Below are 16,922 nucleotides of genomic sequence, written 5' to 3'. Positions count from 1 at the left end.
CTTTATATCTTTCTCCGCAGTTCAAATATATTTAAATTCTTTATTGCAGTACACTGTTAGTCCGAATAAAATAAGAAATAAAACCACTTCCCGCGTTAGAAATCTCAAGCTCATAATCTAAATGTTAACTGACTTGAAGAAACTGTGGAAACCCTCGTTTTTGCCGCTTGCGTTCCTTCAGCACTTCTTGTTTTTCTAAACCTTTTTCATCCTTCTTTGATGAAAACAGGAACATTTCAATGTTCTCTATTTCTTCGGAATCACCTTTTGAATTGCCGTCCCCTTCACTCATGGATATTCGTTTTCTCTGGACCCCCTGCGGGATTTCTGCCCCCTTTACCCGCGGGTATCAGTTTTTCGGCCTAAAATTTTCTCGACTATAGATAGCCGGCATTATTGTTGAATTATTCCAAGTTGGATTTTCTCTACAAGGTCTGGGATCGAAACGAAAGTCTCGTCCAAACACACGGTGGTCAAATCTCGTAGTCTTACAATAAGTTGAAAAGTCGGGAGTAGGCATCGCATCTTTTGGACCATCGTTGTCATTCTTCCCAAATGCCCTCATCTCCTCAACGTAGGTTCCGTGAATCCCAAGATACGAGTCGCACACCTTGGAAATATTTTGAAATTTTGGCAAAAACGAAGCGGGCGGATGATGATGCAGTCTTGGATCATGGAAATACCTTTTGGGCAAGTTTTGCATCCACAGGCCTATTTGCTGATCAGCAAACGGGTGACATAACGTCTTGTTCTCGTCTTGCTCTACAAATTTGTGGATCACATCGTTTGAAAATATCACGAACGCCTCATCCACCCACGTAATACCTGCTTCGCAGTGAAAATGTCGCCAGACTAGATTGCTTGTCCGTCTTAAGGGAAGCTCATTTAGAAGTCTCTTTAAACACACAAAGTAATCGTCATCGACCTTCAGAAGGTACTTGAAATCAAAATTAGCATTCACCCATTTGATTTGATTTAGAAAGCGCAGCCCGAATTCCATGCCTCCACGAAGCGGTTGAAATACCATGTCCTGGAAGTGGTTTCTTTCTTGGAGTAGACTGATACGCTTAGAACGATCCTCAATGATACCATCGGTAACAAAGAAGCATTTCACCTGTTTAAGACAAATTAACTGCGATTAGCAGTTTTCTAAAAATGTATTTAGAACACATGTACATCTCTAATTACCTTGGAAAGAAATAATATATCTACTTCAGCTTGCAATTCGTTCAGGAGGGTGTTATTATCAATCATAGCAAGAGTATACTTTCAGCCAGTGAGTAGATGAAGGCCAAAATCAGTTCCAATTTTTCTCACGAAACGGCGACGTGCATTGACTTCGTGTTCTGATTGGTTCACTGTGATTCGCCATTCTGATATCTTTGGGTTTGGTTTTACCACACTTTTCCACCTTAAATGGTGGCTCACAACGGTTTTCAGCATTTTATCAGCACTTTGATGTCATAAGTAAGCTGATGCCATAAAGAAGCTGTTGTTTCGTGCTTCATTCGAGACAGCGAAATAACTGGCCTGGGTTACAGAAAACAGTATTTCTCCCTCTTCAGACGAAACCTCTTTGTTAAGTTGGTTAAAAACGTTTTTCTTTTTGAAGTTTTTAAATTGTTTATTCGAACAATGATGGAAGAGATGTTTCCGTATCTTTTAATCGGACAAGCAATCATTATCCCTAAGATAATTTCCGATGCCTCCGCCAATCATAAAAGTCCAAATCTCTTGCTCTGCAAAATTAGGAACCTACGATATCACCTTTCTCAACATTCCCTAAAGATAGGTACCCAAAGGGTACATGTGCGGGATACCTCACGAACACGGACACGAACCTATGACAGTAGTGTGATATACCACAGGTATCCCACACCAAAATAACTTTTATTATATTTACCTGGCTCTCTGTGCAATGTCTCCACCATGTGGACCTGATAGCCATTCTTCTATCGGACTTATGTGGCGCACTGTTGGTAACAACCAATAGATGCAGTCGTTCCTTGCCACTTCCTAAGTCGTTAAAGTTCATCAGTTGAACGAAATCGTCTGGAGGTGTTTCGTTCAGTGAAATAGATGCGTTTCGTAGCAATCGTGGCATGCCTAAATGTGTTACATTATAAACCATCAAAAGAAGAAAGCTTGCGAATCCCAGACTAAACACTGTATATGCGAGGGATTTTATCCCGCACTTCATGATGTGTAACGCCGGATTGAAATGCAGTTGTTAGATCTAAGAGAAAATTGGTCAAGAAAATAACATCTCGATTAGTCGCGATATATCTTCTTGCTAGTTGGTTAGTTTTAATGTTCGCATGCGGTGACAGTGCCTTTTAGTTGGACTTATAAGGGTAAATGAAGGTGTATGATGGAATATGAAGATAAATAAAGGAGTATGCAAGTAAATGACGACGTATGAAGGTGTATGAAGGAGTATGAAGATAAATAAAGGAGTGTGAAGGTAAATGAATGTGTATGAAGGTAATATAAAGATGTACGGAGCTGCATGAAGGTGTATAATGGAGGGAACCATTTAGCCGAAAATGTCGGAAATTGTGCGAGAAGCATCAAATAGACTGACTGCAACTGGTAAGAAATTTTCGAAAATTTGCGTTAAAATACTATTCTGCATTTTCGGAAATTGAAACCAGATATTTTTGGTTAAATGGAAAAGCGCTCAATATTTTTTTAGTGGCCGTTTGAAATGTTTCTAACACCGGCATGCTGCTGTCTATGCAGTATGAGGTTTTACAGTCTGTTTGGAAGTTTTAAAGTTTTCAAAAGCTAGGTTCCTTTTCAATCTGCATGTCCTAATTCAACTGAAGATCACGATAGCCAGGACTATTATAGTATTTACTTTCATGATATTTATATAATAAGGTTTTGTAATGTACAAGCAAGTTAAAATTAACGACACCATTTTCAAGTTCAAAAAGATCAGAAATAAACTGTCAGAAAAATATTAACATATTAAATAATTAATTAATATGCAATGTCATGCAAATGTCCAAACGGTAAATGTTTGGCGACCAAACATCATCAAACATTGTTTGGTCACCAAACATGCTAATGTTGAAGTGACTGGCCAAACGGTTAAAACATGTTTGATCAAACACAGATCAAACTATGGATACAAGCCGCTGAACAAGCGTGGGACGCATGCGCGCGCCAACCATGTTTGAAACGGCTATCCAAACGAACAAAACATCGCCCATCAAACACGAGAACAAAAGAAATGTTTTAAGTTGTTTGATTGAATGTTTGATGGCCTTTGATGACCAAACACGATCAAACACGATCAAACAGCACCAAACAAGGTGGCGAAACGGTAAAATGTTAGGTCACCAAACAATGTTTGATGGTGTTTGGTCGCCAAACATTTCCCGTTTGGACAGGCCCTGAAGTTTATTCGTTCCCTAATTATAGCTGACAAACATGCAAGGTTCCTAACGGTCCATTACAAAATAAGATTAAAACAGTTACCTTATTCGAAACTTACAACAAATACATTAAATAAATAATATCATAGTTGTACTGAAATCAGAGCAAACTTGGTAATTAGAGGTTTTCTAGTTCTCAGTTGAAAACCTTTCAACCAAAACTTTATGATAAGGAGCAATTAATGACAAGGCAAAATTATTGATGCATGGCCAGTATTGACCTGAAAATAAAGATGATATTGTTGTCGTTGTTTGGGGCTCACGACACGCAAACCAAAATTCACTAAACCAATCAACCCTCGTCAATTTGTTGCTAAACGTAATCAGATAAAATAATCCACTGTGATCTGCATTTTGACGCAACCGACATAATGAGACAGGAACTTACATGTAAAAACTATCATTTCCTTTGTAAATCGTGAAGGAAATCCGAGGGAGCAACTACACAGTACAAGGCCACTTTTGAAGGTCCATAGATTTAGTGGCTCGTTTGGCGCGGCAGTGGATAAAAGGACGAAGAATAATGGATGATTAAAAGTGGCCCTGTATTCTCTAGTTTAGCGACTACGCAATAAAGGGCCACTTTTCAAGGTGCATAAATGTCTCCTTATTCTGTAGTTTAGCCGAGCAATCAATGACAACGAAAAATCTTTGTTGCGTGGCCAGAAATAATGTAGCATGTGTAGGTGGTTTGCAACCATTCCCAAGAGAATCAAATGACAAAGACTGGTGGCCATGTTGGATGACAGGAACAATAAAGCTAACAAGACTTCTTTTGTTAATGGTTATCCAACATGGCGGCAATGACGTCCGTAGCAAACGATCAAAGCGATCAACAAATTCCTCTTATTCATCAAGGAAAACACGCTGAAATCACAGTGACACTAGAAGTTTCTTCCAGCCTTCAATGGTGTTAAATCAGCCATGTTAAATGTGTTTCAATTTGCCCTGACTTCTCATTAAAATGTCAATTTTCCCTGAGTCGAAATTAAGGTCCCTGACCTTGAAGAAATTTTTTCTTCCCTGAACATTTCCTAACCGGGACTAACCATTTTTTGAGAAGGTTACAAAACGGGACTTAGGTCATTTCGCTGTCGAGTGACATTAAATTTCACTGAACTCTTTGTAAACTAGATTATTTAAATTAGAAACTGCATTATATTTACATTACTGCTGATACAATATGCTACTCAACCACAGTCTTAGAAGCAAGCGAGGCATATCATACGTTATTCAAGATTAGCGAACGGGAAAACCGGCTATCCCATAGCCATGAAGTGAAAGTTGGAAAATGAATTCAGATGGTTAAATACCCGAAATTTTCAACAGCCACACGAACAAAGAACCGTTACTTCCTTTTTAAGCTAGCAAAAAAGGGAAAAGTCCGACCTGGCAGTAAATCAACATTTTCCTTGAGCTCTAAATACCGTAAACTCTTGTCAAACCCAAATCCAACGCGATACCGCGCTGGACACTACAGTAGGTAACTTTCTGTCGTGCAGGCATTGTTAATCTTAGTGACGGAGTAACTGATGAAGATGAAGCCGCCGCTGCGGGGGGCTTCAAAGATCTTCAGGCAGTATGTTCAGATCTGTTTCGTCGCGGTGGACACTCAACTCAACGTCGATTTACAATCTGATTAACGCAGTCGACAACTTTCGCGAATACCTCAACCACACCACGAATTTTAATCGATGCTAGACACGAAGTTCTACGACAAACATCATTTCCTTTCATATAATTTTAAGCACTTTTGGAATTTTGATCATAACTAACCTATACCTAAAGTTCACTTCCTCTGAAAAGTATGTTCGCAATCGACATAACATTGGAGAAATCAGTTGTTTCACTCATTAATATTGTGAGGTTCCTTCAAGCAGCCTCCTCTATGCTCAAAATTAGGTGGAAAGGAGCAACCTTAAAATTCCTAATTTTCTACTTAAACTTCTTGTTTAGGTAGTCTCGTCGATGAGAAGGGCTTTTGACAGTCAATAGAGGATAGCTCGTTAGTTATATGGCAACATACTCTGCGATACAGAGATTCTCGTTCGGTGAGCTCTCACTGAGAAGAAAAAGAAGCGACTCTCTGTCTCGCAGGATAATGGAAATAAAGTTTGGCGAAACGTTCAGAAAAGGTTCGCAATTGTTGACAGTTAAGGTGGCCGAACACAGTTTTCAAGCGCCTCTGCCTAATTCACCATTACTCTAAAGCTATTTATGCTTTGGCGCCCGTTTTTTGCAAGAGTCAAGGTTAACCACAGAAGGGTTTATTCTCACATTTTGGCTCAGGTGAATGCTGTTGCTATGGCAACGGGGCTAGTTAAAAACAAGGCTTAAAAAATGGTTTTTGTTTATTTAAAAAAAATTCAGTCGTTAGATTTTTTTCATCATTTGCCCACTACGAATTGACATTAAATCCCTTCTGTCAACACTGTTCTAATAAAATTTTGACATAGGCGACTTTCGTAATTCGCTGTAAATCGTTTTCACTCCATGTTCTGTATTATTAAGAATTCCGTATGTCAAAATTCAGATTTTTTGCGATAGATCATTCACGTGGTTTCTGAGCTATTTTTTTGCCAAATTTCTTGAAATTCTATCGACTGGATCGTTAGAAATCGGCAAGTTTTTGCAAAAGCAATCGGTCTCAATTTTTTGAGCAACTGCGCATGCGCTGCATTTAACTGGGTTCTTTCGGTAACAAAGAAAAAGCTGAGAATTGCTGGGTTCTTTGCGTTGTTACCTTTTCTAACATAGCTTTGTAATAAAAGACTAAAGGCATCAATACACTGCGTTCAATAATGGAGAAAAATAGCGCATATAGTGCGGGTGTTGAGTAAATAAAACAAGAAGATCTGTTAGATCTTATAACCGCGCTTTTAAAATTTAACTGTTTTCTTAGCACTACAGTCGCAACGCAGTGTACATTCCAAAAGCAATCCTTGATGATTCATTGATTACTGTAGACACCACATTACTTGATCAACACAAACTGTATTATTGCACCATCAGTCGTAACCGGTGTGAAATCTCCGATGACGTAATAGTCTTAATCTGGAACTTTCTTCGGGATACGTATGGGCATGAAGATACGAACACTATTAACAACAGCTTTCTTTCTTAAAAATCACGATTAAATTAAATTGTTTTTTCCCTTGAGTAAAGGGCTAGCAAAGAAGTCACACAAGTCACATAATTCAAGAATTGCGTTATCCACGGCTTTCTTTAGTACGGTGGTTATTTCCCTACCAATGACGTAATCCTTGCACGTTCTGACAAGTTCGTTGCTTGGCTTGCAAATATTTAATTTTCCTTCCGATCTATGAACTGGCTGCGATGAAACCGTCAAAGGATTTACTTCATTTGCGTAAAACCACAAGAAATACTCACAAAATTACAAATAAATTAATGACCGTCGCTTCTGCCGAAATAAACTTGCAAAGTAAACACGATCGTATTTGTCACGTAGCGAAAGTGAAAGCTGCAACGTCAGCGCATTCCATGGCTGACGTAATACCTTTTTTTAGCGTATTTATTATTCCCTTTAAATCCAACGCTTTGATAAAACGAAAAGAAAATATATTTTACCCACAAAAAAGAAAACAATATCCGTAAAATTGTCCGTGTATTTATGTTTTAACAGCTTCTGGCGGAAAAACATCACACGTTGCGTGACTCAAAGTTTGGCCGAGCGGAGGTCTGCGTCTGGTCACCGACAAAAAAAAAAAACAAGAAGATCTTTAAGATCTTACAACCGCGCTAAGTTAACTGTTTTGGTAGCATGAGTACCCCCCCCCAAAAAAAAAAAACGAAAAAAAAAATATCGGTTTTGAACCTATTTCCTGCAAATTTGGCACACTGGAAGCTGAGAAAATTACTCTATTTCCGGCCATCATTTTTCAGCTCTTTTCGTCATATCCCCCCCTCGGGAGGGTTTTGTAAAGTTAGCGAATTAGTTGCAAGCCACCGTAATGGTGATTGCTGTCGGCGAAATGTTTATTTGCTAAAAAAATTGCGGCCAAATCTTTCGGAGATGGAAGTCAGGACATTTGTAAGGATACAGAAAGTAATTTGGGACCAGTTGCTGCCTTGTAAGGCTCAAATTATCCAGAAGTAAGGTTTTTTTAACTTGAACGTAACTAAGGCCACGCGGTGAATAAATTATCGGCTCTTCTCACTGTCTCGTTCTGTTTTTTGTTTCGTTCTCTTTTGGAGTCCGCCGAGGTCATTTTTTCGTCTAAATAACTTGAGAAAAGTTCGAAAAAGATGTTCCTCTTGAATTTTCAGCTTTCAGGCAATAATCCTGGATTTTTTTGACCGAAACGTAGGTTCACTGGTTATGTTAATGTGTTTCGGTGGCTATGGGCGACCGTCGCTTCCTTTGTCGACTCAAGCAATGAAGCTAGGTTACAAAAAAAAACCTAATAATATTTAGTTCTGGTTTTGTTCGATTTCGTTGAAATTTTAATATGATGAAGCTGGATTGTTAACGAATAGATTTTAATACTGCCGATATGAGGTAGCTATTAACGCTAAAGTGATATATCGCTTCGATGTCAGGGTTTTGAAGAGATTTTTTTGCAACGTGTAGGTTCGGCGTGATTTTGTAATCTGAGATTTCTGTTGACCCTGAAGAAACAAGGTTTGGCGAGTAAACATTACAGATTGCGTAATTCAAAGTTGGCCGAGTGGAGATCTGCGTCTGGTCTCCGACAAAAAAAAAATAAAAAAAAATAAACCAAGGGTAGAACATGAACCGCGCTCGGCCCATGGCCGCGCGGTTAATAATAAACCACGGGTAAACCTAGAACCGCGCTCGGCCCATGGCCGCGCGGTTAATGATCGCTCTATTGAAGGCATGTTTGTTTTTCAATCCTTGTGCGCGCGCTGAATTGCATCAGCAAAAGCGCGCGCGAAAACTGTGTTCGGCCACCTTAAGTCGTTTGGCTCGCCTTAATCGCTGATTGCAATCGGTTATCTTCATATTTTCCGACGAAAAACTAGTGAAAATTTTTATCATATATTCTGTGGTTACACTAAAGTAACACAAACGCAAAATTGTGGCCGAACAATAATTTTGCATAATTTTAAACCGCTTTCATTATCCCCTTCACCTTATCATGAATAAACTACAGCCATGCTTAATGAAACGTTCTCATTCTCGACATAGCATCGAAGATACTGCACACGGATTAGAGACTTATATTGATTTGTTTCTTACTAAAACTTGCTGCTCAAACAATCCCATCGAGAACGGGTGTTTCAAATACAGTAACCCTTGATTAGCAATAGTCTTTGTGAAACATTTATGAATGGCAGCCCTTCGTTCCGCCATATTGGCTCCCTTCGAAGCCGACCAAAACCAACCATCTTGACTATTTTCAAAGAAAAATACAATGGATTCTAAAATGTTGATTTGGTAAATTGTAACTTAACTACAAAATTCCACTCAAATCGTATTAATGCGTTTTGATGTCTCACCCCATTTTAAATTTTTATATCGACTTGCCTATCATGGGTAAACCTTGTTAATGCTAAGAAAGTCTTAGGATAAATGCAACTTTAGACGGACACATGAATCTTATGGGGTAAGACACATAACTGCTAAACAGAGTTTCGTCTGTAACAGCTCGGATAGTTGCAGCTCCGTGCGGAAAAAAAAATGGAGCAGGGCGAAATGATTTTCTCCATACAATTCGCGCAGCTATTAATCAGGACTGACAAACAAACTAATACTCAATACTCTAGAAACATGTAGAAAACACTACATTGATCCTTATGCCGCTCTGACATGACCAAAGTCACCTGATGTACATATGTTTGCTAGAAGTGTCACTACTCGTGTCCCCTACCTGGAGAAATTGTCTGAGCCTCAATTTTCCTGAAAGAAACCACGTGATGCCAGTCAAAGGAGTAAAAATGAGTTCTGAGACTGTGGTCACGCTAACCAAGTTCCACTTCTTGTCAATTCTAAACAAATAATATCCTGTCGGCCAACGGCCAGCGAAGCTCACGTTCTGCGACGTTGGAGCGGCAGCTGATTCATACGGCGTTCTCCTCATGTGTCGAACCTAATGCATAAATTACTGTACTTTATTTTTCATATAACGGGACTCGTGATTGGCTCAAAATTGAGTGGCGTGACCAGTCATGCATGAAGCTCAAAGTCGTCGCTAACACGGCACGAAAAATCGCCTTTACCGCGCGTCAAATGTGTTGTTAAAGGTTTTGTAAAGGTCGCCTTTTTACGCTTTTGACGATCTGTGACGCGAATCAAAGATCATCTGTGAATAAACCTTTACCACCAAATCAAAGGCGTGAAAGGCCGTTTTTACTCACCTGTGAACGCCTGTGTTTTTAGGTTTAAAGGTGATCCTTTGATACGCCTTTGCGCACTGTCAAAGGCGGGTCAAAAGTGTAATCAAATTTGTCTGCGATTCAAGTCAAAGGTTTGCTAAAGACGTGGTCGAAGATGGCTGTGACGCAGGCCAAAGGTTTGTCAAAGGTGCTCCGCGCGTTCCGCGCTCGCGCGTCTCGCCCGAACTTCTCGCTCGCGCTCCTCTTTCGCGATTCGCGACCGTTGATCACGTTTCGCGCGATCCACATCTTATACGCATTTTTCTGCTTGCTACACTAGCTTTGTAGCACCGCATACGAAGGATGCAATCATATCCGTACTCTTGCTTTATGTCTGACAAGTTTTGAAGATTATGTCAGCTTTAATAAGGTTATTTTGTACCAAAACTCTTGACAAATGTTAACGGAAAAGCGGCCTGGAAAGATCATTGCGCCTGATTTTAGGAAAATAAATATACTCAACTTAATTCACCTCAGTTTTAATTTTTTCTCCCGTTTTTATCAAGAGTAAATACCTTCAAGTACCTTACATAAATGTTTTGGGCTTCAGATTTCAAAAAGCCACGTTGCAGGCTTGGTTTCAAACTACACGTAATGCGACTGATCATGAGGAAAACATTGTTCTATCCATCGTGAAAACAACAGTCAACAAATTTTCCATGGTATAAAGCGCTTTTATCTAACATTGAAGTACTATGGCTAAATTCTCAGTTCCTTAAATTTACTAGACCAGACTAGACAATAGAGAGGATAACCGCAAAATTTCGGAAAGATATGGCAAACTTTGCACAAAAGTCAACTAGTGTAAAAGCCTCCTTTCCAGATGGCACGTACAGTCCGTTGCATGGAACTCCTAATGTTTTGGCAATTCTCCTTTTCTGCTGCTTGCAATTGCTAATTCTTGCATTATAAGTAGAATGGAATACAGTGTTTTCCACTTCCTTCTCATCAAAGTGGTTAAACTGCCTTGTTGGGGTCAATGCCAACTGAATCCCCATGCTTTCTAGGGAAGACACATTTTGACAAAGTCTAAGGCGTTGACGAAATTAATCAGTGCATCTTCACTGGATAAGTCCATCCTGTCAACCATTGCTTATCTGCATTTGTCTAAACAGAAGCAAACAGACAAAAACGTTGGAAATGAATATTAAGGGTGAATCTTGGCATTCTATTCCTTAAAGTTAACCCATGGTTTTTGCTAATGTCACATTAATAAAACGTGACCAATCAGATCATTACTCCTCCTCCGAATAGTTTGTGCTTCTGTCAATAGCAAATATGTATTTAATGTTACCGCAGATTTGGAATTTTAATCTTAAACTCAGTCCACTAACAAAAGAACGGTGAAAATAGTCTTGTCTGTAGTCCATAAACATATTTTCGCTCACGCGGTTGGTCTAAACGCATCACGTGACCGAATATGCCCCAGGTAAAACCGGGCAAAATATGAGTAATATTCCTCATTTTCAAAAGATCCAGTGTGTTGCGTAATATACTTGACTGAGGATAATTAACACAATAGCTCCATATTTTGACTTTAAAAATATGTAAGGATATATGTCTTTGGCATTATGTGCTCCTCAAAGCTCACGGTTTTCCATGAGCTTTGCTCTAAGAAAACTGTTTGCTAATCTGGGAACTGGTACTGTCTGTGGACAAATATTTTCATCAGAGTGCATAACACTTTTCAGAGAAATGCATGAGTCAAGGATAGAAGAGGGGACTCGATTGGTAGCCTTTTTTTTTGTATTTCTCTCCATTCTACTTAGAGATTTGGTCACACAGATATGTCATTAAGAGCCAGTTTAACAAGCTAATTTCACCGGCTGAACAAGGGCTTATTCCCAGCTAGAATTTCATAAGAGAACAAAGACTTGGGGTCATTTTAAAAGTGCACAGCTTGGCACAAATAAACAAAAAGCTTAAAGCCAGTTTACCAGTCCATCTGTCTGTCTGTCTCTTACAGACATCTCACAACAAAGATCTTTTATGGTTGCAAAATAGCAATCTAAAAAACCAACAAATCTGACATAAACTGTGACAAGAAATGAGGAATACACACACCTTTGGGAATATTGCTGTTCCTGTGTAATGTCCACAGATCTCTTCATGATCAGTAGTGTTATCTTTTTCCTTATTTTCCTTGTAGATCATATGTGAAAAGGAGCATATAAACATATCAACAGTTAGCAACTACTTGTACACTTTTTTTCCACTGAAAAAAATTCCTCAAATTAAATAATTTAACATGAGACATGCCTGCATGGAATCGCATAGCTGTTGCATTCATTGAAACCAAAATGCAGTGCAAGATGATGAATACAACCACTATGGCTCCCAGCAGCCGCATCTCATAGAGGGAAATGGCCATTATCCAGACAAATTTGCCAACAAAATTTTAAATTGAGTAAAGCAAATGAAGGTCCTTGTCAATTACTTTTACTAAGTTATTATCAAATCCTCTACACCTTAAATTCTCTACTGATCCCATCAATAGTTATGAGTTAATCATATTATTAATTTTGCTTGAAAAAATTTGGTTTGGAAACCTGATGGCCAAACCAAAACAGTTGATATTGCAGACAACCACACAAAATTTAGATGCAAAACTCAGCTTTTACCAATCAAAAACCAACATTTCCTGAGACTGGGTTGCAAATTTTGATTCTTTTACCAAAAAAATTCCCATCCCTTGCATGTTTTCAACAACATTTCAATTTCTTAATTTTCGTCCAGGTGAGCCAGTTGATGTATTTGTCCCATAAGAAAGACAACATTTCCTCACTCAATGTCCTTGAATGAACCAAAAAGAAACAACTTTTTTTCACAGAGTGATGAGACTATAATAAAAATGATCAATTAAAATAATATTAATAAATTATAGCCAGGTTTTTTAAGTCTATTTATATAACTTCTTTGCTGGCAAAAGATATAAAAAGTTGTGGCTGAAGAAGTTATAAGATGGTCTATGCTACAAAATATAGAAATAACAAATGAATATTCCAGCCTTTTACTTACCAAAATGTTGTGATGTTTGCACACTTTGGAACACTGCATGATTAAACTGCATCTGAGTTGGCTATGAACTACAGAGTTGCATATTGTATCCTCTCCCAATTTATTCTGTTAATATCTTCAGTTCTCCTAGAATGGCTAGCTGAAGGATAAAAACAACATTCATAAGCAAATTTCCACTAGTCAGTTTTTAATTGGCATTTAATTGTCTACTGCTCAACAGACCAAGACATGAAACTCTAAAACTATTGGTACTGTCCAGAGAGGTCACATAATAATATTATTATGAGGTCAGCTTTTTAATTTGCAACTAATGGCAAGTTTGATTTTTATCAAACACTGTAACAATTTCACCCACTAAAGATAAGCTGGATTATGTGTACTAAAGACATCCATGGTCGAGTGTCGATCGACACCCTTGATCGATACTCTCAATCGACACTCGATCAACACCTGATCGATACTCAATTGACACTCCATCGACAGTCAATCTACATTTCTATTACTCAGTTTTGCAAATGTCACAGGGTAGGTGCATTTGATCACCTGGTATGACACCATTCTTACCCCAGGAGACAGTTCAAAATGTCAAATGCCTGGTAAGTTCGTGGTGGGGGGAGGGCCAGGAGATAGTGGAGTTCCAAATGACTGATCCATAAGCCTGATACAACAAATATCAAAACATATTTTTACTACAGTTGCTACTGATCTCGCAAACTGATTGTCATCACAGTGGTCAAAATTTGTTGTGGACTCACTCGGCTGTGTTTCACGAGTCCACAACATTTTGGCCACTGTGGTGATGCGTATCGTTGTCAATAAGAGTGCAGACCACGCTAAACCACATTCGATTTGTTAAATTCACACCAGTGAAGTCATTTATCAACATCAATGAACAAACATCATCATAATTTCAACTGTGGCAACAAACACAGCTTTTCTCAATAGAATGGTAACTAGAGACAAAAGCAAAAACTTATCCATAGATTAAATTTTCAGAGTCAACAACTCTTTCAATGGTATAATGAATATAATAATTAAGTCAGGTCGAGATGGTTTGTCATGCATGGCTGACAGAGTTTTTCCTTCAATGCAAATTTCCTTTACATTTACATGAGCTTTCTTTCAAGGGAATTGCTTAAGCTCAGAAATTACCAGAGCCATTGTGCACAACAATTTATACGAAGATAGGGTTAAGTTTAAGCTTAATTATTAAGTTACGTTTATTTCAAGCCCTGATCATGCTAAAATCTATGCTATGACGGACACTTCAATTTAATGCACAAGACTTGACTGAGTAAGGAAAAAATATTACCTTTGTCAACTTTTGTAAATAAGTATATGTGAATTGAAAATAAAGTCTTGTCTTTTCTTAACGAAGAGCTTTGCCGATGAACTGAGATTCAGTCAAGTGCAATTAATCTTCGACCAAAATGTTTTCGCCGAGGATCTGTCCTACTATGAATATACGCAATTCATAGCTCTTTATTCCTTTATGTAGCCATTGCTGCGTTTAATTTACTTTTTCAACTCCGTTATTCTCTGAACATTGAAAACAAATGAACGAAATTCAAAGACTTACCTTTCCTGGTCCAAAACACAATGAAAATTTCACCAGATCCGCCATAATGAAGCTAAATGAAGAAAAATGTCTGCTTTCCTCACAGCCGACTTCGTTGACCTTTAGTCTCTCTCTGATTGGCCAGAAAAATGCGGGAAGCCGCTGGCAGCCGCGTTTTTCCCGCTGTTTTCGAGCTGTTTTCTTGTGCCACCTCCAGGTCAAGTGAAAACTTTTTTATTAAAAAAATACACATTGGCAAGAAAGCAAGCTTTCATTTAATCGTTAAAACAGAAAAAAATACGAAAACGCAGGCTATTAGGGCGTTAAAAGAGGAGTCGCAAGATATAGCCATATTTGACCTCGCCTTTGACATGACATGACGTAGGATCAAAGTTGTACAAAGCCATGGCGCCTTCGAACGCCTTTGACATAAGAGATCAAAGGTATGCAAAGCCGTGGTGTCTTTGAACGCCTTTAACGCGCGTCAAAACTTAAGTCAAAGTTATTGACATGTTTGACCTCACCTTTAACAGGGATCAAATGTATAGCAAATCCATAAGATATTTGATTCCTCCTTTGACGTGGGTCAAAGGTGGAGTCAAAGTTAACGGCATCACATTTGCCCTCTTCTTTGTCATGGATCAAATGTATCGGCAAAGCCATGACAGTTTTGACATACATTTGACGCACGTCAAAGTTTGGATCAAAGCTATGATCATATTTGACCTCGACTTTGATCAGGATCAAATTTAGAGTAAATCCAATTTTTCGTGCCGTGTAAAAATAAAGACAAGAAACTACCAGTATGCCTTCGATTTATGAGAAGCGGGACTGTATAAGCGAGTTTCTTTAGCGCAAATTCATTTTTTGCTTTTTCTTCGTGATAATAGCCCGGCTTATTACATTTCCCTTTAACAAGTCGATTTAACCGGGAGAAAACCTGTCTAAATACAAACACTGAACCTTGAGTTTGCATTTGCTTTCCTAACTATTGGTATAACAACATGATAATAATAATAGTAATAATAATAATAATTATTATAAAGTTTTTTGGGCGCATTTAAAACAACGCAATGCGCTTACATTACTTTAAAAACTAAATTAGTTGAATCCTATAAAATATTTTCAATAACAGTAATAAATAAAATAAATGAAACAATTAATTAAAATACAGTTTTTCGTAAAATAGAATAAATCAGAAGTAGGATTTCCGAAACAAGAATGTTTTGAGGGCAGATTTAAAAGACGAAAGAGATGTTGTATTTTAAACAGAATCCGGTAGACTGTTCCATAATATAGGTGCGGAGAAAGAAAAGGCACGTTCACCGTATGTCACAGAGTTTACAGTAGGGACAGTGAAAAGAAGTTTAGAGGATGAGCGTAAGCTCCGTTGCGGGAGGTATTGTTGTAGGAGGGACAACAAGTAGGCTGGACAAAGTCCATGGGTAATCTTAAAAGTGATAACAGCAAAATGTTAGTCACAGCTTTTCAGAACGCATATTTTCTCGTCGAAAATTGTTACCAGCGGCTTCCCGAATTAAGTTCGACGCAAGTACGCCGTCTCAACCAGCCGTCGCTCCAAAGTAGCTTTAAGGTGGCCGAACACAGTTTTCAAGAGCCTATGCTTAATTCACCATTACTTTTAAGCTATTTATGCTTTGGCGCTCGTTTTTTGCAAGAGTCAAGGTTAACCACAGAAAAGTTTATTCTCGCATTTTGGCTAAGGTGTGTGCTGTTGCCATGGCAACGGGGCTGGTTAAAAACAAGCCTTAAAAAATGGTTTTTGTTTATTTAAAAAAATCCAGTCGTTAGATTTTTTTCATCTTTTGCCCACTACGAATTGACATTAAATCCCTTCTGTCAACACTGTTCTAATAAAATTTTGACATAGGCGATTTTCGTAATACGCCGTAAATCGTTTTCACCGCATGTTCTGTATTATTAAAAATTCCCTATGTCAAAATTCAGATTTTTTGCGATAGATCATTCACGTGGTTTCTGAGCTATTTTTTTGCCAAATTTCTTGAAATTCTAACGACTGGATCGTCAAAAATCCGCAAGTTTCTGCAAAAGCAATCGGTCTCAATTTTTCGAGCAACTGCGCATGCGCTGCATTTGACTGGGTTCTTTCGGTAACAAAGAGAAAGCTGAGAATTGCTGGTTTCTTTGCGTCGTTAACTTTTCTAACATATCTTTGTAATAAAAGACTAAAGCCATCAATACACTGCGTTCAATAATAGAGAAAAAATAGCACAGATAGTGCGGGTGTTGAGTAAATAAAATGATCGCTCTTTGCAATCCTTGTGCGCGCGCTCAATTGCATCAGCAAAAGCGCGTGCGAAAACTGTGTTCGGCCACCTTAAAGGCGAATTTGGTTCGTGTGTACAAGTGAACAAAACCAAAGAGGCAGAAGAAGAAATGGATTGCTGCATAGTTAACTATGATTGCTGTAGGGGAATGTAAGATCATGATCCAGTGCAAAGTGGTAAGGTATACAATCCTAATATCGGGTGATCTAACTGTTTGGTTCCCTTAGGGTTGGGAAT

The 16,922-nt window shown here is 38.4% G+C and overlaps 1 protein-coding gene and 1 long non-coding RNA gene across 3 annotated transcripts; both read right to left on the bottom strand.

The window, feature by feature from the left end:
* Nucleotides 1-20: 20 nt before the first annotated feature.
* LOC145468134 (beta-1,3-galactosyltransferase 6-like) lies at nt 21-9,616 on the bottom strand. Of its 2 annotated transcripts, XM_081451817.1 has the most exons (3): nt 9,296-9,616; nt 1,904-2,236; nt 21-1,114 (listed from the first exon to the last, which is right to left on the bottom strand). In XM_081451817.1, exons 2-3 carry the CDS (start codon nt 2,198-2,200, stop codon nt 350-352), a joined length of 1,062 nt encoding a protein of 353 aa, XP_081307943.1. In that variant the 5' UTR covers nt 2,201-2,236; nt 9,296-9,616; the 3' UTR covers nt 21-349. The 2 variants fall into 2 exon arrangements, with proteins under 2 accessions (XP_081307943.1, XP_081307944.1); XM_081451818.1 differs by lacking the exon at nt 9,296-9,616 and having other exon boundaries at nt 1,904-2,861.
* LOC145468203 (uncharacterized) lies at nt 9,616-15,151 on the bottom strand. Its single transcript, XR_014042159.1, has 4 exons — nt 14,398-15,151; nt 12,819-12,957; nt 11,865-11,942; nt 9,616-10,907 (listed from the first exon to the last, which is right to left on the bottom strand). It is a non-coding gene; the product is annotated as an uncharacterized LOC145468203 (long non-coding RNA).
* Between the last annotated feature and the right edge of the window lie 1,771 nt (nt 15,152-16,922).

Source organism: Orbicella franksi, chromosome 14 (genome assembly GCF_964199315.1).
Source record: "Orbicella franksi chromosome 14, jaOrbFran1.1, whole genome shotgun sequence".
Classification (NCBI taxonomy): Eukaryota; Metazoa; Cnidaria; class Anthozoa; order Scleractinia; family Merulinidae; genus Orbicella; species Orbicella franksi.
This window is presented reverse-complemented; position numbering and strand designations above follow the sequence as displayed.